The sequence below is a fragment of the Pseudonaja textilis genome, chromosome 2 (genome assembly GCF_049901715.1).
Source record: "Pseudonaja textilis isolate UNSWEBS1 chromosome 2, rPseTex1.2, whole genome shotgun sequence".
Classification (NCBI taxonomy): domain Eukaryota; kingdom Metazoa; phylum Chordata; class Lepidosauria; order Squamata; family Elapidae; genus Pseudonaja; species Pseudonaja textilis.
The window spans coordinates 138837235-138857865 of NC_141991.1; the positions used below are offsets into that span (position 1 = coordinate 138837235).

The window sequence follows — 20631 nt, forward strand, 5'->3', positions numbered from 1 at the left end:
ACAGTAACTGTTACATTCAAAGACGAAATCTTATTTAACTCGCAGAGATGGAATTACTTAGTGGCTGGGCTCATATATTACGCTAAGCTACACATGGTTTTAACTATGGTTTAGTTAACCGTTTGGTTTATACATCATGCTTAACTTATGGACTGCAAACTATAATGCCTTGGATTACATATCATGCTGTTGTAATTTTATGCATCATGAGTTCCAATAGCTCTAAATGCTGATGAAATTACGCTAGCAAAAACTGTAAATACTATCCATTAATGCCATTAATGCTCACTTGATTCAAATCAAATGCTCATTCAATTACAACACAATTATGTAGCACTTTAAGAGCAAATACATTTATTTTATTATTTTTAATCCACAATATTCAAGGTGTCACATGACATTTCATTATTTTTCTGCAATAAATAGCATGACTATCCTTCTGAATACTGAACTTTGTCCCATGTTCTCCACTGTAATTATAAACTTTCATTGATGCAGCTATATTCAGAATCACCACAGAAATAGGAAATGCATTGAATTAAAACTAGCACGTGTTCTCTCTTGGAATCTGTTAAATTATCAAGTAACTTTAAACCAGAAGTGGATTTGATAGTCTCCTTTTCAAAAAGGTAGATTAGATTATATAGAATGTAAGTGGTCAGATAGAAAGGACACATTATTTCAAAGTTCTATGTCATATCCTGGACAGAGGAAACCTAGTCATCTTATGGCCTTGAGATATTCCCATAAAATGTATCTACGTTTATTCTGATTCTTTCTTCTGTTCCATACAAATGCAACTTATATGTATTTGGAGGTTAAACATCTCACTATCAAACAACAAGGCTTATAAGTATTGTGTCTAATAGGCAGTCCACGGCAAATGCTGAGTAAGCCACTGTTTCGTTATACTGCACCCCACTCACTCACTAGTAGTATCCTCGATGTTGCTGGAAAAAGAGAAGGACAATGGAAGAAACTGCATATAACAGAGTAGACGTAAGTATTGAGGTAGCTGACTATTCTTGGATTCAGTAAAAGGTGCTTCATACTACTAAATAATATAAGCAGATATATATCTGCTGCAAACAATTAAAAAATAAAGAACCCCAAACTATAAAGCACTAATATAAACACATCAGATGAGACTGTATGACATTAGTTATAACCATCCCAGAATAAAAATAAACATGTAAGTATATTATGCACAGCTAATTATACTATTATACATGGAGCCTAGAAATGAAGAGCAAAAGGAATTTAAGTGCCTTCCTATAATTAACTGATTGATTTGGGCCCATCAAAATGTTTTCAATTCCTAGTCGACAGACAGATGCCTTCATATATTCCATTTAGTTTCAAATACTGGAGAGGCGCACCTAGATCTTGTATTATTAGGTAACTTTTTGACTGAGTTCTTCCCCTGTGAATCTAGCCTGAATTATTCAAAATGAAATATTTTCTTTAAAACTCTACCTACTTAAATGAAGCAGTTTAACTCTTGACTGTTCTTAACAGTAATGGACTTTGCCTGCATTTGACAAGTTTCAACTCACCTCTTCACTGAAGCTCAAGGCACGGAGCAAGGAGTCTAGGTCTTCAAATTCAGCATATCCAAATCCTTTCAACCTCTCTGGGTTATTAGGCTCTCGGGGCAAACGAACAGCACTTATTTGCAGCTAAATGTAAATTGTGAAAGGAAAATATTTTCAGTAGTTACTTTGTATAAATTAACATAACAATAGCATTACAGTTCAGGTGTAAAAAAAAAGTGCAGTTAAAAATAATTTATTGTCCCCATTTTGCTGTTGTTTAGAAGAGCCATGAGGGAGGATGAGGGAGAATGGGACCTCCTCACTCCAATGCTCGTCATCTTTTATCTTTATTTTTTAATGGATCTTACTGTAATTTCTTTGATTGTTGTGAGCTGCCTATAGTTGCTGAGAGTGAGCAGCACACAAGTTTGAAAGTTTGATAAATTACCAAATTGCACCCAATTAAAAAAGTAAAAATCATTATTAGTAACGGGCAGAGTGAATCACTTGAAAGAAACACAGTAATGGATGCAAATATTATTAAGTGTTGTACCTTATGATTCTTGACACTTGGTGAATGTATCTTTTCTTTTATGTACACTGAGAGCATTTGCACCAAGACAAGTTCCTTGAGTGTCCAATCACGCTTGGCCAATAAAGAATTCTATTCTATTCAAATGCTAGATTTCATTCTTTAAATCAAGTCACATTAAGACAGAACTGCATATTATCCCAGAATCAATATATTACCCCTCTTTTTGCAATTATCAGAATTTGGACAAATGTTTAGGTTTATAGGGATTTGGAAGATTGCCTAGTATTTGCAATGTTACAGCAAGAAAGAGATTTCATCAGCTTTTTTAAATCACACAATTCTTCCTATAAAATTACTTTAAGATCGTTACAGAAGATCCTTGAGAATTGAAAAGAAATTTAACACTTTAAAGGTAGCTTTATCAGCCTGTCATGCCCAGCATTTCCAAACAAGAGATATTACTGTTGTGATCACAGCAGCAATTCCCAAATGATATGCCACAAGAGAACTGCCAGTTCTATGAAAATAACTGCCACTGTAAGCCCAGTGCAGCTGCTCCCAGAAAAAGCTGTTGGTTGCCTCTTTTCAGCTCAATCCACTTCAATCCAAATCTAGATGGGTGGATAATGCTATCCAAAGTTTGACTAAATCACTCATCTCATTCTTAATAAACACCAAAAAATTTCCTAATCTCAGACTACAGCAGTCAGGATAGTGACTTGAGTACTATCTCAAAGCAGCTGAGATTGTTCAGGACATCTAAGTTTTAGTCTTAAAAAGAACAAACCCATATAAAAAAAATTCAGGTCTTTTTTTTCTTTCCAGGTTCTTGGAGGTTTCACCTATATACTGAGACATGATTGTGAAGAGACACTCTGAATTGACTAGTTCTGTGATAGCACAAATAATCATGGTAGCCTTTTTAGTGTTTCTACTAAAAGCAAACTCCCCAGAGTAGAGATACTTTGACAACCCTTGAGTACACAGGGCTGTTATGCAAGGTGTAATCTCCACTCAAAGATTGTCTAGTATCTCAATTTCATTGAACATTTTTCCATCTTAGCACTAAGAAGAAATAAACATGTTGCCTGTAGGGAAACTCAAGTTATCTCATATACTCACATTAAGTCCTCTGAAGAAATCCTTAATAGATTCTTCTGTTACATCATAGGGCAAATTTCCCAGAAAGGCAGTGTAGGGGGGTGATTTTGGGAGACGGCTTCTGTCAATATTGGGCTCCCGAGCTGCCCGAGGTGCAGTAGGCAGGATGGAACGGTCAATCGGAGGGGCTCGGTACACATCATCATCATTGCTATGCCAGGTGGTGGAAACTAGGAGAACATTTTTGCACATTAACCAACCCGATGATTTTACAAGTAAATACTACACTAGTTTGCAGTAGCACAGCCATTGCTAGGAATGGAGAGAATACCTGGTAAAAAGAGTGATTACTTCTGTTTACTTTCAACAGTGTTACGTGCAAAAATAAGTATCTTCCAAATTTCTCTTAGTAAAAACACTATAAAACAATATATGAAACTAGCAGGAATGTAACACAATTGCAATTACACAGATAATGAGGATAAAGTAGGAAAAAAACTATTCTTGAAACCAACAGAAGAGAACGTATGTCGCTCAGGGTTGAACTTTGGAGTCTGTGGTGCTCCCTGAGCTTGGCTGTTTCCTTGCAGATACAGTAACTTGTCCTGCCAGGCTGGTGAGGGTGTGGTTTTCTTCCTGGTTTCCTATGTGTCTACAGAGATAACCCATGTTTACACGCCATTCAAGAGACAATGAAAAACTTACAAGGCAATAAGGCCAAAATACATCCACCCCAGCAAGCAACACCTAGATAAGAAGGGGTTAACAACAGACAAAACAATCAAGAAAACAATACCCTAATCAAGGAACTATCAAGGGAAAAAGCAGCATCCTTATAGAGAATGGCAGGACAAGCTACTATATATATAAACAGGGAATAAACACCACATTTACTAGTACTAAATATATTACTTAATTGGGTCTGCAAGCAAACAGCCAAGCTCAGAAAGCACCAAGGACTCCACTATTTTTGAAATTCAAATGTATGATTATTATTATTTTTAAAAAAATCAATTTTTATTATCCAGCAAGAATGTATTAAAATGCCTCTACACACAGGCAAGTTGCTTCTCCTTCTACTCAGCAAATTACAGTGAGAGTTATTTCTCAGGGAGGATCCTTACTTATTAGGAAATGTTCCCGTTTCATATATGTTTACACAGTAAATCAAAACTAGCAAAAAGGGCACAGAGGAATGCCAAGTTTATCATGCTAGTCTGAAATATTAGGAAGATGCAAACTTGCCTCCAAAGTAGTGCTGGTTTCAGAAATGCTCCAAACAGCTTTAAAGCTCAGCCTACTGTAGTATCTGACAGCTTTTCTTGAATATATGTTTGGGCTATTAAGATTAACAATTTCTGTAAAGGCAGAAACTCTTGGTATCTATTCCACTTTATTTAGTTACTAAAGAGGTTCAAGTTGTTTCCTATCTGAAACGCCGAATTTCTGTTCAAAGCAGTTGTTTCACTTTGAAACATGCTATTTTGAGTCAGAAACAAAATGCGTCAAGAGTATTTCAAGATCAAAATACTACCAGAAGAGTCAAAACAATTTGAAACAGCTGTTTTGAACCCCACACAACCCCCCCCCCCAATTTGAAATGCTTTCCCTTCCATTAATAGCTGCTTATTCACACAGCTAATAAAAATCCCGCAGGAAAGTTAAGAGGAATAAACCAACAACCTTGCTAAAAATATTAACTGGATGTTTCTTAGTGAACCTTACCGATCAAAGTAAAACATTACTATACGAGGTTGGGAGAGTTAATTTCCTCCTTACCATCTCCTTCCAGGTCATCTGTTTCATCTGCCCAGCTGACTGGTTTTGGAATATAGGTGGTACCACCGCCGCCACCACCACCACCACCACCACCACCACCACCACCACCACCATCGTCTGCCAGAAAATCCGTCAGAGTCAGGGTCTTCCCCTTCTTGTTCTTTTTCTTAGCTGTAAAAAAAAAAAGGAGAGAGGCAAGTTCAGTCTAAATTTGCTTTCCTCAAAAGCCCTGAAACTGAACTGCCTTTCCCCAAGACGTACTGAGGAGGATCCTCAAAACTGATCACTTCTGTTGCAATAAAAAAAAATATTCAGTTAAGTATTTTTAGAAGCTGTTTTGAAACTGAAATAAAAGGGTAGTAGATATATCACTATAGAATTAGGTAAAGAGTTTCATTTTTGAAACAACAAGGATAAATCCTAAATGCAGTTTTGGAAAACGGGTAAAAAAAATAAATAGCTACTATGCTTTATCTATGCTTCCAATAAGCTTTGCCTACAATATCAGCCTTCAAGCACACCTAAAAAGAATTACAGCTGAAGGAACATACTTTCCATTTCCTTTATCTGCCTTTTCAACTCTATGTAAGTGGTAGCTGTGAGGAGCCTGTCCAAAGTTATGTTCTTATCTGCTCAACAATGGAAGTTGGGGTTGGGGGTGGGGGGTTGTTACTCTTTTTAAGCAAGTTAAGAAATTTGTCTGTCGACTTCCAGGGGAGATATTGTGAAATGAAAATGTAGAGCCAACAATCATGGCAAAGACCAAGGAACTGGTCAGTAGAAGAGTTTCTTGGAATCTCTCCAGAAAAGGGGAGGGTGAGAAATCTTCCATGTGCGCTTGGGGCAGCTACTCCTTGCAAGGAAACCTCAGGGCAGAGGTTTTGCCCATGTTTGAATGCTGGAAGATGACAGAATCAGCCATCTTGTTTGAAACCACAGGGGAGCTTTTAAAGGACACTTAAGTTCAAAAAATGTCACCTCTAATCACTTTCAGAAATTGCTTATTAACCTTCTTGAAGTTATCAGAATCCTTTAAAACTCATTATTTTCAATTCTGAAAAAACAAATTTAAAAATTTCAAAGAATTTGAAACAAACAACAAAAAACTAAGTAAGATTTTGACCTAAAAAAAAGTTATAAATGGAATAAGGATCCTGATAAATTTGGAATATTGGCTTTTACTTTAAGATTTTTGAAATTAACTATAAAAAAAATGAACAGCTTCTTGTCAAGTTTCTAATTTGATTATTTTTGGCTATATTGGTTATTGTAAGTCAGAACAAAGATAAGTAATTGTTTTAGAAACTGGACATTAGAGGGAACTAAAGATCATAAGAGAGGAAAAAATGACGCCAGTGCTGAGATTTACAACATAATACAAAATATTAAAATATAGTAAATATTAGAGATAGTTGAAAAATGGAGCAGAAATTAGTAAATATATTATTATTACCTTTATTGTCAGAGTACAACATGTGTACAATGGGATTTGCTATAATATCAACACAGTCAGTAATCATGTCTGCTTCTATGGATAGACTAAGACTAAAAGATGTTACTGAAGGAATGGAATAAATTTTATCTGACAAGACAGAGAATGTAGCAAAAATTGAACTACAAGAGAATGATTTGGAAAAGGATGCTTTACTGACTTTATACAAAAGAATTTGCTTGCGATTTAAAATTTAAAAGGAAATAAAAATTATAAACCAAGAGAAGACATGAAAAATGTATTCTTATTGGATCTGTAAAAGAGGCTCGTTCAAGACTTGAAGCAATCCGTGCAATCGGATGAAAAAGAATGAAAGAGAAATCAAATTCAACAACCATATTTGATTGGATTAAAGATTAAGACTGTTAGAATTAAAAGGAAGGAATGCAAAGTTAATTTCTCTAATCAGGGTTAAAACCATCATTTTGTGCACTTTTTTTCTTTTTTCCTATTCCTATTTTCCTATTCCTTTCTCTTTTAATTAACATTCTTAATAAATATTTTAAAAAAGAAACTTGCTTGTTGATAAATGAATTTGCAAGAGATCCTACTTATAATTTACAAGCTACAGTCTTTAAACAACAAAACTTTCTACAGTTATCATACAATTCACTGAACAAGAATAGCTACATGCATTCTTAGGGACGTGCAATTTCTGTACATGTTGCAGTTTTTGTTCAGCTCACTGTTCATAAACTCAAGACATTTCCATTGACCTTTGATTTCTAAGAAATAAGATAAAAAAAATCTGAATCTGACCTGTACTTCTTAAAAACAGTAAAAACAAACAAATCTACAGCACTCCTGAAACAGTTGGGAATGTATGGTTTCTATATTAATAATTTCTCATTTTTGCAAAGTTGATCAGTACTCATGTATCTTCACAACACAAAAGACAGGCAACTGATTAATGAAATGCCAAATAAACATAGCTGTATCGCTGTTCGTATTAACCCCAAACAACCTTAGAGTTAGTCAAAACTGCAAGTCATGGTAAGGCAAACCCCACCATAGTATAGCTTACCATAATATGTGCAGAAAACCAGAAAATTCTAACCAAATTTGTTCTCAAGACTGAAAATTCTCTATTTGTAAAATTCACATATTAATATACTTTTAAACACATGACAGAGGTCTCAAAATTCAGATAAGGGAAGGATCTGGGTCTATAGTAGCTATCTGTAGGTTGACGAATAGAATTCAGCTGTCAACCATAAAGTCCTGTTAATTTAAGAACTAATTTGATTTAAAAGTTAAAGTGTCACTATTTGTGCAAACTAATCATACTCCAAAAATATCGAATTCATTAAAAGTATGTATATATTGCTTAATTAAAAACCCTGAAGCAGTGATTATAATAGCATAAATGAAAACAGAATTAAAAATGGTAAAAAGTCATACAGATCAGGGTGGCCTAAAAAATTTCACAATGAAAAGAGACATATATGAGAAAAATTAAGGAGATATAATGATGAAAAAAGCAAATGTAAAAAGAGAGTGGTATAAAATAGGGGTGTCAAACATGAGGCACACGGACTGGATACAGTCTGCCCAGGCTACACCCACCCTGACTCTGCAAAGGCAAAACCTATCCCAATACATCACTATACAGCTTGCGATGTGATCATGTTTGACACTCCTGGTATAAAGGATTGGGGGGGGCAGGGGGGAGAGAATCCCTATTCCCATTTCAATTTATGCTAAATAATGCTATATTATAAAGCACTCTTGCTTTTCAATTCCTAGGAGTAACTAGTTGTTGCTTCAAACTTGTTCTGGAGCAAACGAATATGAGCTCAGGACATGGATGAATGCCTTTTTCCAAAAGCTCATATCACAAAGACATTCTACAGTGTGCTAAGATTTCATTTATATTTGCATTATTCTTAAAGGGCAATGTGAACACTGCTGTTGCAGATAAACAATGCAGATATTGTCTCTGCAATTACCAAGAAAAACTAATAAGGAAGCAACATTAAAAGAATCCAGTGCTAGTAAGAGTACATTATACAACACCTTTACTAATATTTCAGGATGCCAGCATTTTCTGCTAGGGTTTTATCTTCTCCTCTACAACAGTTGCACCCTAAAAATTTCTGCATGAAGGGTAAGGCATTAAGCCAATATATAAAGTGGATTGGCAAAGCTTTACAATATTTAATATTTCAGCTGCTGCTCTTGGTTCACATTACTTACTTTCTTCTGCAACCTGCATAGTAATTGGTCAGTCCCTGACCAAAGATAAACGGCATGGTTTTAAACTGTTTGCTCCCTCCCCTCTCTTATTAAGAGTGTAAACCCTACAGACATCTTACAGAGACATTTTTATTTGCCTCCATCATGCCTCCACATTGTGATAATTTCAATTACGTCATCACATTATGACTTCATGGTAAGACTGGCAAAAGATGTGCCTTGAAGCATATGAAAGTTGCCTTATTTGTATCATTATCTATACTTTCTAGATATAAAAAGCTCCACAAACAAGCATTGCATATCCAGAGGAGGCTGGAATCCTTGAGGCCAATTCGATTCTATATTTTAAACAGAATCACAGGACTACAGGCTAGACTCTGATAAACCATTTCTATCTGAGAAAAAAGCAATGATAAATTGGTTCCATAATGCTACCAGGAAAATTACATGGGTGTATCTATGAAGTCATGATGAACAAAGATTGCCTTAAAGATTTGACTATCATAGAGGAGAGACACTGGTGCATAATAGATGCTGTGAATACAAGGCTCCAGGTTTAATCACTGGCATCAACAACCAGATTAGGGAAGATCTAGCTGAGACTCTGGAAATACCAAAACAAATCATAGTAAATACACTCTCTTTCAGATTCCAATTAAAAATGTAAAATTTTCATATAGATGTGTTTGTGAGATCATAACAACAAAAATGGGGTCTTGAATAACACCGAACACTATTGTTTTCTTTTTTATTTCACCCTAGTGTATATATGAATGCTGTAATTTATAAACCAGGATTTTAAGTTTAATAAAGTATATGAAAGGCTGATTTAACCTTATAAAATTCTTCTGCTAATGGAACTGGAAGGGAAGCCAATTGTATCTCCTATTTTCAGCCTCTCACATAACCTCAAAATCTGCTCTGGCAAGTTTGGGAACTGTAGGAAGCACAGAGGTAAAAAATTATTGTGAAAATCATTTTCAAGCTATTGGAAAGCAGACTGCCTTTATTCTGCACTACTATGGGAGAAGGGTGGACACTATAGTTTAAGGACTCTTAATTACTCCATTAAATATATATATATATCTGGCTCTGTTTTACAGGCCCATCTTAGCTACAGTTAACCATCACAAATGTGTGGCCAAAATGTATGTTTGTAATATCAAATGAAAACACGGTTCTGAAATTCCACTGTTGTTCATTTCATATCACTTTTGGGATAAAAATATAAAAACAATGTTCAATTCCATAATCACACTATCATTGGATTGTGCGCATTCAGCAGTTTCCTTTCAAAAATATAAACCAAACAAAGATATAAAGGTAATTTCCACCTACGATGTCAACATGTTATACCTAATTACACAAATCTCCATTCTTTCAAGACCAAGAGTTAATTTCAGCTATACATTTTGTTTTGCCATCTAAACTATTTTCCAATCCCTATAAGCACTCCCTGTTGTGAATACAGCAGCTTAAAAATAAAATAAAATTCTGTAATAACTCATGTGTAAGTGTACTAAGGTCCTTTCCTTACCATTTCCTTATCTGATACTTCAGACTAAGGTAGGAAAAGGTTGCTATGCCTTTTTAGCATCATAGTACACTTGTCAATTTTTTTCTTGACTTTCACTTTTATATCCCACAATGCTCAAAATCCATGGTTCCTGAAAAGCTTCTACTCCATTTCTACTATCATTTCTCCTTAAATAATATGAAGTATTTCCCATAACTCAATTTTAGTCCTGTTCATTATATTAAAGTTGAACATGGAAAACATAATTAAGATATTATCCCATCCCATTATAAATTAACCTTTTACAAATTACCCTCATCCTATTTTTTTCCTCATTTTTCCTATTCTTAAAAACTAATCCTAAAACCTTACAGTGACATCATGATATACTATACTTACAATTTACTGTAAGTTAGCTATTTCAACACATAACTGCCACTGAAATACCAACACTTGTTTTATAAAGGAACAGCTCTGTGCAACTATTACCTGAAGCCAAAAATACATGTTTATTTTTGAAACCAAACCATAATTGCAGACAGAAAAAAAACCATTCATCACAAAACTCCAGGTTTTACAGAGCTGTAAAACTCATCAGAATGCTTTGAACTATTTCTTGATTAGTAACTTTGGCTAAGAGAATCCTAATAATGCACTCTTACTCAGAGACCTTTATGCAATATGAAAAGAGTGCATCAAATCTTGGAAAGGAGCAAAAGGCTTTTTTTCCATTTTAGAATGCAAATAAAATGCTTGCTGAAATCATTAGACTGAAATATATTTTTATGTGATATGGTCTGATTTTACAACATTATACACAAAAGGACAACTTTTAAGCTGTTTTCCCACTTCCTTTCAACAAAGCTAGAGGCTTCAACTGTTTCTGCACCATAAAGAGGTTCACTGTTGTGCAAACAAGTGTTTCAAAATTTTGAAACCAAAGAAGAAGAAACCCTAAAGACCTTGGATAAATCTAATCTTTATCCAATCTTTTTTCTTATACTGATAGCAGACGTATTGTAAAAACTACGGCAGTCAAACTCTTCAGATCTTATTTACTATAACAGCAAATTTTTTCATTTTTCCTGGCAAAGATAAGCGTTTGGACAGAAATGTTTCAGTAATGGAATAAAATAGAACCATATTTTGTTAACCGAAATGTTGGGGGCTAAGAAGGGAGTGCACTCTTATGGTTCTAGCACAATGAGAAAAAGTCATGCCACAAAAGATTCTCTTTGGGAATCTTTCACATTTTGTCTGAAATATGAATATTTCAGATATATAATGTCCCTTCCTATACTAAAGATAGTTTTGTATTTTGTACATCTTCCTACAAATATGTTCTCTAGGCTGCCCTGGTAAAGATCAAATGAAAAATATAAAATAACAAAACCTTTCTAGATGCACCTTTGGGGAAAGAAGAATCTCACCTGGAGGGAAACCCCCCTACTGTTAGCACTATCTTGAAAAACAAAATAGATTTGATATAAAGAAAGCAGGTTTATAAAGTGATAAATAAATCTTAAAGATTTTCAGAATTCCAGCATGTAGCAAATTGTTCCCATATTTACACAACTGACAATGAATTTTGCAGACAGCTTTGGGGCAATTGAACCACATTGGTATAGTGTTTAAAACATTAAGCTACAAAGTGGAAATTTCTAGTCCAGCTTTAGGCATGAAAAGTGGGGTGACTATGGGCCAGTCATTCTCAGCCTTAGGAAGCAGGCATAGGCAAACACTTGAAATTTTGGAAAGAACATTGCAACAATTTTTCCAAGCAATTACCAAAAGTTAAAACTGATCAACACCAATTCAAACGCACATATTTAAAATCAACACTGATCTGTACAGGCATTGGGCCTGGGGCATATATGTCAGAGTTGTGGGAAAGCCCAAAGTTTCAACTGTGTTGGTCAGTTTCATGTGCTAACAAACTGGGTGTTGGTCACTGAGTGCGCAACCTTGCAACAGGACTTCTGTTTAAGGCAAAGGATCAGTTACATTCAGGGAATTGCATAACAGAATTTAAATGAATCTAAGCCTTTTTACACGGTGCTATTCCTAAAAGGTTTAGATTACTGTATAGAACTAGTTTGGTTTCAGTGGTTAAGGCATCAGCTAGAAACTGAAAGACTAGTTCCACCTTAAGCACAAAAACAGCTGGGTGATCCAACTTGGGCTAGTCATTTTCTCTTCTCTCCTAGGAAGAAGGAAGTGGCAAACCATTTGCCAAGAATACTGCAGGGACTTGTCCAGGCAGCCTCCAAGAACTGGACATCATTGAATGGAAAGGAGAAAAAAAAAACCCACAGTATTTACACAGTATTTTTTATCTGCTGGATTTCTAGCATAAATTAGTGAATGGTGCAGTCAAATTACAGTATACTTTAGAATACTTCTACAAAAATATCTACAGAATACTGGCTAGCAATCAATTTCTATTGCAATTTTATTTGTTTTGTAATTGTATGTACGTTTTTTAAAAAATGTGCACTCTATGCACCCAGTTGGGAAGAGGGATTAAGATCCCTAATTAAATGTTTTTAATTAGCATGCTTCAATTTGTCATTCTTCTTCTGGGGAATCACATCTAAATCTTTTTTGCCACGTTCCTTATGAACTGAGAACACACCCTAAAAACATCCAACTTCCTAGATAAAATGTAGGTGAAGGTAAAATTATCGGAACTCAAAAAGCTGCTTTTTAGAGAAACTTTCTGCTGGTACTAATCTTCTGAGAATGTGATAAAATTCTTGACGTCTAAATATTCTTCTAATATGTTTCATCAATAAAGCTACAATAGGAACAATCCTGCTATCTGGTAATCCTATTAAATCTATCCCAGATCTATCATTCTTTTTCTAAAAATATATTTTGGGCAAATAGTGTAGGCAGTAATGGCAGATAAGGGAAAATAACTAGAAATAGGAAGTATATATCCTGTGTGTGTGTGTGTATACATACATACATACATACGTGTACACACACACACACATATACTGTGCAGATGATAACATTCTACTACATGAAAAACCCTGCACATATTAAAAGCCTCAAAATTAAATCACAAAATTATATTCAAGGATCCTGATAATACATTACAAGCCCAGGTATTCCTCCCAAGGGCAAAGCTACATAAGCAGCATTAACTGAAGTACGCATATAACAGCATAGTCAAAACTACTGGGGGAAAAAATGATTGAAGGGTACACTTTATCTATTCATATAAGATAACAAAATGCTAAAGTCATCCAAATCACTTCATATTTTAATGAGGGACGTCATTCATGAATGTTTCCCAATAGTAAACACCCACCCACAAAGACTTATGAAGGCAGAGAAACATACAATGCAGAAGCTCTACCCCAATGCGTCATGACTTACTGGCTTTCTAACTTATAAAAAGAAAACTACTGCTTTAAATTAGGACTGTAGCAGGAAGACAGGGGAGCCTGGCATGCTCTGGTCTGTGGGGTCACAAAGAGTCGGACTTGGTGACTGAACAACAAAAACTGTTTTAAAAGACTATTCTATAGATTGGACTGATAAAAAGAGTTCATTTTACCACATTATCAATATGCCATATTTCCCCCCCAAATTGTAGTGGTGGTGCATGAATAAGGCTCTCTATAATGGACATGCATGCATTATGGCAAATGTTACAAAGGTAACACAATCAGCACATAGAACTATTCTAGGAAGAGCATGAATATAAGAACCATTTTTAGAAATACAGATAGTCCTCGACTTACAACAGTTTGCATAGTGACCGTTCAGTTACAGCACTGAAAAGTGAGTTTATGACCATTTTTCACACTTATGACCGCTGCAGCATCCTCACGGTCATGTGATTTACATTTGGCTGCTTGGCAACTGGTTTCTATTCATGACAGTTGCCGTGTCATGTGATCAAAAGTCAGATGCTTGGGCCAACTGATTCATCCTTATGACCCGCTGCTGTGCCCCAAGGTTATGGGATCAGCTTTTTGTGACCTCCTGGCAAGCAAAGACAATGGGGAAACCAAGGTTCACTTAAACCATTGTGTTAACTCATTTTAACAACTGCAGTGATTCATTTAAAGCACACCTGGGGAGCAAAGTCATAAAATGGGGCAAAGACTCCCTGAACAAACTTCTCCCTTAAGCAACATAAATGCTGGGCTCCACTGCGGGTGGTTAAGTTGAGGCCTTTACCAGTTTATACAGTGCGTTTCGCTGACGAGGTGCAGAACGGAAGGTAAGGGAAAAATAACCTTGTGCAGAATTGAGCCGTCCATGGACTAGGCAGTGCCTGCCCCCCCGCCCAATTTCCGAGGAAAAAAGGGAAGGCCGTGCCTTCTTCCCATTCCTTAAGAGAGGATGACGAGGACGACCACACCACGATCTCCATTAAACCCCTTTCGGACCCTTTGCAGTGTTGTTTTCCACTCCCCCCCCCCCCACAAAAAATCACCTCCTCCGTTCAGCAAAAACCCTTTAAGGGCAGCCTCCAAGGTAGGCCGGATCTCCTTACGTCATTGCGAGAGATTCACAGCAAATGGCCGAGGGCCCCATGCCACCTCATGTGCTCATGTGACACCCTTTCCCCCCCTTACAGACAACACATTCCCGACAGGAGGGTTTCCTAACCGGCCCCTTCGGAGCCCAGAAGGAAGATAAAAGATATTGGGAGAGGAGCGTTGGCAGAAAGAAAGCGGGGTTTAAAAAATTAAAAGCGCGGGGGGAGGGAGAAACGACGGGCTGCTCGTGTCTCTCTTTCTCTGCAGGCGGGGGAGAGAAAGGACGCCCCAAGTCCCACTCGCGACGTGTCCCGCGGTGGGGGAGCCATCCGGAGCTGCACCCACGTGGGTGCCGCCCAGGTTCTTCCCCTCCCCACTTCAACCCGGGCCCGCCGCGACTGCGCACTGGAAGGCAGCCGAAGGTTCCATGTGCTCTCTTTCCTTCCTTCCTTCTTCTCCCCCCACCCACCGTGTAGATTGCTGGTCACTTAATTCGGGCGCGCGGTGCCGCTTCCGCCGCCCGCGCGCCCGAAAGCCAGAACGACCCAAGGCCGCTTTGCCGCGTTCGACAAACCACGGCGGGCGCCGATTCGAGTTTCGCCTTCCGCTGCCCCCCACTCCCACCCCCACCCCCACGTCGGCGCCCAGCGGGCCTAAAAGAGACGCCGAGGCCCCACGGAAGCTTCACGGCAGGCCTCTCCCCTGCAACACGGCGTTGGAATGAGATCGAGGCGGACGCTACCGGCCTGCCTTATAAGCGAAGGCCCGCGTCCCGCGGAGCACCGCTCACCTGAGGCCGCCATGTTGGGATGAGCGAGAGAAGGCAAAAGGCCCGGATGCGCCCGTCACGTGATTATAGCGAAGGCGGCACCACCTCCTCTTTCTCAGAAGGGCGGAGGCAAGAAAAAAAATTGGGGAGGGAATAGGCGAGAAACCAAAAGGGAGAATTGGCTTTGCGGTTCACAACCCTAGAGCGGTGATGGAGACCTAGCGCGCGGGAACAAACGTCAGTGGGCCTGGAATAGGAAAATTTAGTTTAAAATATTTTTTTTGGTCTCTAGCGGTGACGTTGTTACTGAATTTACTGCAGCCTGGAGCCTCGGATAAATTAATACTGCAGCTTCCATAATCTGAAAACCAGAGACTTTGGAAACTTTAGAATTAGGAAATGAAAATGTGCACAGGCATTGCAGACTTTGAACCTATACATGCTTTTACATGCGCCTGCAATTTAAATAAATTATCTTTCGGTTTCCATTCCAGGTATTTTGCTCCTAAACCCATACCTTCCTACCAGCAATATTGGATTGGACAGTTTTACCCATAAGGAATATTTATTTGCATTCATTTCTCATTTTTGTACAGCATGCTGGCTACCTGGGGACAACAACCAAGATAGCATGCATCAGAAAACAGGTAGTCCTCGACTTATGATAACAATTGACCCCAACATTTATGTTTCTAAGTGAGATGTTTGCTAAGTGAATTTTGACCCATTTTACAGCTTTCTTACCTCAGTTGCTAAGTGAATCACTGCAGTTGATAAGTTAGTAACCTGGCTGTTACGTGAACCTGGCTTCCCCATTGATTTTGCTTGTCAAAAGGTCGCAAAAGATGATCATGTTACCTTGGGACATAGCAATGTATGAATCTATTGCTGAGCATCTGAATTTTGATCACGTGATCATGGGGGTGCTGGAAATGTAACCCTGAAAACCGGTCATAAGTTACTTTTTTTCAGTGTCGTAACTCTGAACGGTCACTAAGCTAACTGTTGTAAGTTGAGGACTCCCTTTACAATGTTTTACCTTACAGGTAGCCTTCAACATAGTTACAACGGCATTAAAAAAAAAGCAACTTGTGACTATTTTTACACAACCATTGCCATGACTACCCCATGGTCATGTGATTAAAAAAAAATCAGGCGCTTGGCAACTAGCATGTATATGTGACAGTTGTACTGTCCCTGGTCATGTAATTGCCATTTGCAACCTTCCGAGATAGTTTTCAACAAGCAAAGTCAGTAGCGGGGCAGGAGCTGGATTCACTTCACAACCATGTGACTGTTACAAAGAACACAACTGTCATAAATACATAATAGCTGCCAAGCCTTCCAATTTTGATCACGATGCTGCAATGGTCATAGTATGAAAAATGGTCATGTCACTTTTTTCTGTCACATCGAACTAAGAAGTCAAAAAATTACCTGTATTTGTTGAGTGCACCCACCTCATTAAGACTCTAAATGGTTATATCAATATAGTTACCTGATGCTGTTTGTTAAAATATTTCAAAAAAGATTCTAAGTGGTTTGCAACAAGGAGCAAATCCTCTCTCCAACAACAGTAATGAGTAACATACAAAAATCAATAACTATGGAATCATGAGGTAATTAGGGAAAGGTGTAAGATCTTACCTATGACCCCTGAGCCTTATGAGATGGCAGACTTATTCATGCTTCCTAAATATGTCTATAGTGGATGGAAACAATTTTGTGAAGATGGTAGCTGATATGTCTTGGTATTACACCAAATCTCCATATAAATTAGTTTTTATTATTTAATATTTTTACATAATAGTTTTCATTATATAACAATGTTTTACAATGCCTTAAGTTGCTTCAGAGAGTCTTTGCTGTAATACGTGGATATTGTAAGAGTCACTATTACAAGATGGCCCATATCGACTGACTAAAATAAGTAAACAGACAAATATATCTTGATTAAAAAGCTAGGCTCCAGTCATCTGGTTGAAATATAAAAAGATATACCTAGTTACTGAGTTTTATGATGAGCTAAACTTCAATTTTTTATTTGTATTGTTAACAAAAAGATTTAATTTCATCTTGGGAAAAGACTCTTTAAAACTAGAATAAAATTGTATTTTGAAAGAATGATCCTGCATATAAAGTATATTGTTTGCAATTCAGAGTCTGTCTCATTGGAACAGCAGATAACCACTAAAAAAATGTTGTGTATCTTAACAAATACTAGAAATACGATTATTTTAAAAAATGTTTCTTAAAGTGTGGCCATAGGACCCCTGGGGATCCCCCAAACCCTTCCCAGAGGTCTACAAAATCAAAATCAGTTATCAGCCTAGGTTGAAAAATACTATTAAAATTCCATCAAACAATTGTGAGAAGTAGTAACAGCAGCGAATGCCGATTTTATCTATCATTTCAACTGCCAGCCCGTTGTATATGTTAAACATCCTCCTCCCACTTCTCATATCTTATTTTTGAGCAATATCTTTATTGCCTGGACTGATTATCCTATAGACTCCTCCCTAACCCAAGTATTATTCTGAAAGTAGAAAGAATCTTGTGGAACTTAATGTGTACATTTTGGGCAGTGCTGCTCCCCAACCTTTGGGGCACCAGGGACCGGTTCCATGGGGAGAGGTCTTTCCGTGGACTGGAGGGGGCATAGTTTCATGTGCAGCTGCATCCTGTGGATGGGCCTTCGCTTGTTTGTGTGGCCTGGTTTATGGCATGCTGCGGCCCGGTGCCTGTCCATGGACTGGGGGGTGGGGACCCCTGCATAAGGGCATATGCTTTTGTCACTTTATAGCCAGATATGTGGAGTTCATCACAATTATGTGTTTCTGTATGGTAGATACTTACATGTATTTAATGACTAGGGTAAAAAAAAGTGAGGAGTGAATTACGAGCATTAATAATCATATTGTAATTTTCATTGCCTGTATATTCTTTCAATTACTTCATGACTTTTTCAGTGCTAAGAACAACAGAAAAGTTGTTCTTTAAAATGGCAGCAAGTTTTCTCTGTGTACGGCTGTTTGCCTTCAAACGGGCTATAAAATGAGAGTCGATTTGCATTAAAGGACCAAATCATTCCTAATGTTACACACTGTATGTGCCTATGGAGATCTGAACCTTCATTAACTAACCAGGAAAGAGACATTAGAACATATTGTATCCATTGTGATAGACATCTTGTATCAATCATATTTATTTATTAATTAAATTTAAACACTGCCATCTCGCCATCCTAAGTGACACTGGGTGGCTTACGGTGCAATAAAATAGAAATGTGCAATACAGTTGAAATGACAAGAATTAAATAGAGGAAAAGAGTAAAAAAAATCCAAGATTCACATGAAGCAAGGCCTTCAGTCATTGGACAAACCACTTCCAGCCTGAAAAGTCCCATGCCAACTGGTAGAGACAGGTCTTAAGGTCTCTTCTGAAGGACTGAAGGAACAGGGCAGACTCAGCTTGGACTGCAGGATATTTCAAAGGGTGGGGATATAGATATCTTAGAGCTGATCGTTATCTATCACGATAGAGAACTTGGAACATTTTGTATCCATCTTGATTAGATATGCAGCAGCTATGAACGTAGGCATCTCGCCATGATGATGCCAAAATGACAAAACATGGGTTGTGACCCCAGGACACACCTTTTCTTTCATATTTGTATTGTGACTTTGCACAGCAGTGTCTTAAGGAGTGGAGCTGCATTCCAAAGATGGGACACACATTTTGTTGCTTCAACTTGCCATTCACAAAACTGACACTCGTCCTGATTTTATTACGCAAATTGTAATATTATTACAATGCTTTCTGTCACACAGATCACCAAATGGAATTTCGGAAAGGGTATCGTAGAATTTGGAAAAGGTAGCTAGAATAAAGAAAGAAAACTGGGGTTTTTAAATTTAGAACATGGCAAACAAAAGCCAGCTAAGCGTAAAGCCTTAGTCTGTCTGAGTTTGGTTTCTGGTGACTTTAAAGTATCTTTACAGTTTTCTTGGTAACCAGATGGAAATGCTTTGTCTTTTTTTTTATTGAACTTTTCAGTGTAGCCTAATGATTTCCTGGTGGTCTCCTAGTTTAGTAGTAACCAGGTGGAACCCTCCTTCATTTAGCTGAGCAATGGAGATTCAAGAGAGGTATTATTCTTTTTTAATCTAGCATCTTTATGCAGTGCAGAATTTAATTGTGGAAATTATGACAAGATGTGATATTCACCAGTGTACTGAAGGGCAACTATTCGGACTGATGCATGATAAGGCTATTAAAGTTACTAATTCAGATGATCACATAACTAGCTTGAAATTCAGGAGCATTGGACAGGAGTCCAAGCTGTAGGGGAGCAGCAGAAGGAAACTTTCCTCACCCACTCTGGTCTAGAACAGTACAGATAGCCCTCAAGTTATAACAGTTCATTTAATGACTGTTCAAAGTTACAGTGTCACTGAAAAAAGTGACTTTTTTCATTTTTTTATGTAATATAAAAGAGGGGAACTAAATTGTTAGGAAAGTGCTTTCCCACAACTGCTTCAACTACTGTAATGTGGTTGAGATACTAATATCTCCATAGACACTAGAGGGCAGCACCGAGCTGCATATCATGCCTTGGGTTGCTTTGGCAGGCAGCCACATTGAATTAAGTTAGCCTTTCACCATTGGCTTCCTTCAGCTTCCACAATCCTTGCTAGATGTTGATTAAATAATGATAATATAATAAAATAACTTCATAAATCAGAACTTCATAGTGACCTGGAATTGAAGGGCAAGAAGTAATCAGAGCCCATTTACTTACTGCAAGCCTCCTCTTTAAACCAAACATTTATTGGGATCCCATTTTGAGACCGACCGTGCAAAGCAACTAATAGAGCTGGAAGGGACCTTGGGAGATCTTCTAGTCCAACTCCCTGCAAATGCAGGAAAAGATTCAGTTTCCTTAAAGGACTTGTAACAAGTTTTGTGTGGCTGTTCACACATGCTCTGAATCATTCTTCTTTGATTCTAGGCAGCTCTCTAACCCTTCTTCATAAGCATATAGTTGCCCTTATTCATTCACAGTTTACATTTGAACACTGAATTTGAAAGCTGACGCCATCACTTTAACTCAAGCTGTTTGGTCTGGCTAAAAGACCCCCAAACCTCCAAAATAAGAGGATACTTGATTCAGAAGGTCATGAATGAAGATTTGGTTGGTATGGTT

At 37.5% G+C, this 20631-nt stretch overlaps 1 protein-coding gene across 2 annotated transcripts in view; it reads right to left on the reverse strand.

The window, feature by feature from the left end:
• EIF4B (eukaryotic translation initiation factor 4B) overlaps positions 1-15486 on the reverse strand; it is a 33011-nt gene extending 17525 nt beyond the window's left edge. For both annotated transcript variants that reach the window (XM_026713759.2, XM_087925482.1), the window contains exons 1-4: positions 15447-15486; positions 4951-5121; positions 3193-3401; positions 1557-1679 (exon numbers count right to left, since the gene is read on the reverse strand). In XM_026713759.2, the coding sequence (XP_026569544.2) occupies positions 1557-1679; positions 3193-3401; positions 4951-5121; positions 15447-15459 (516 nt within the window). In that variant the 5' untranslated portion in view covers positions 15460-15486. The remainder of the gene's footprint in view (positions 1-1556; positions 1680-3192; positions 3402-4950; positions 5122-15446) is intronic.
• Positions 15487-20631: the final 5145 nt, after the last annotated feature.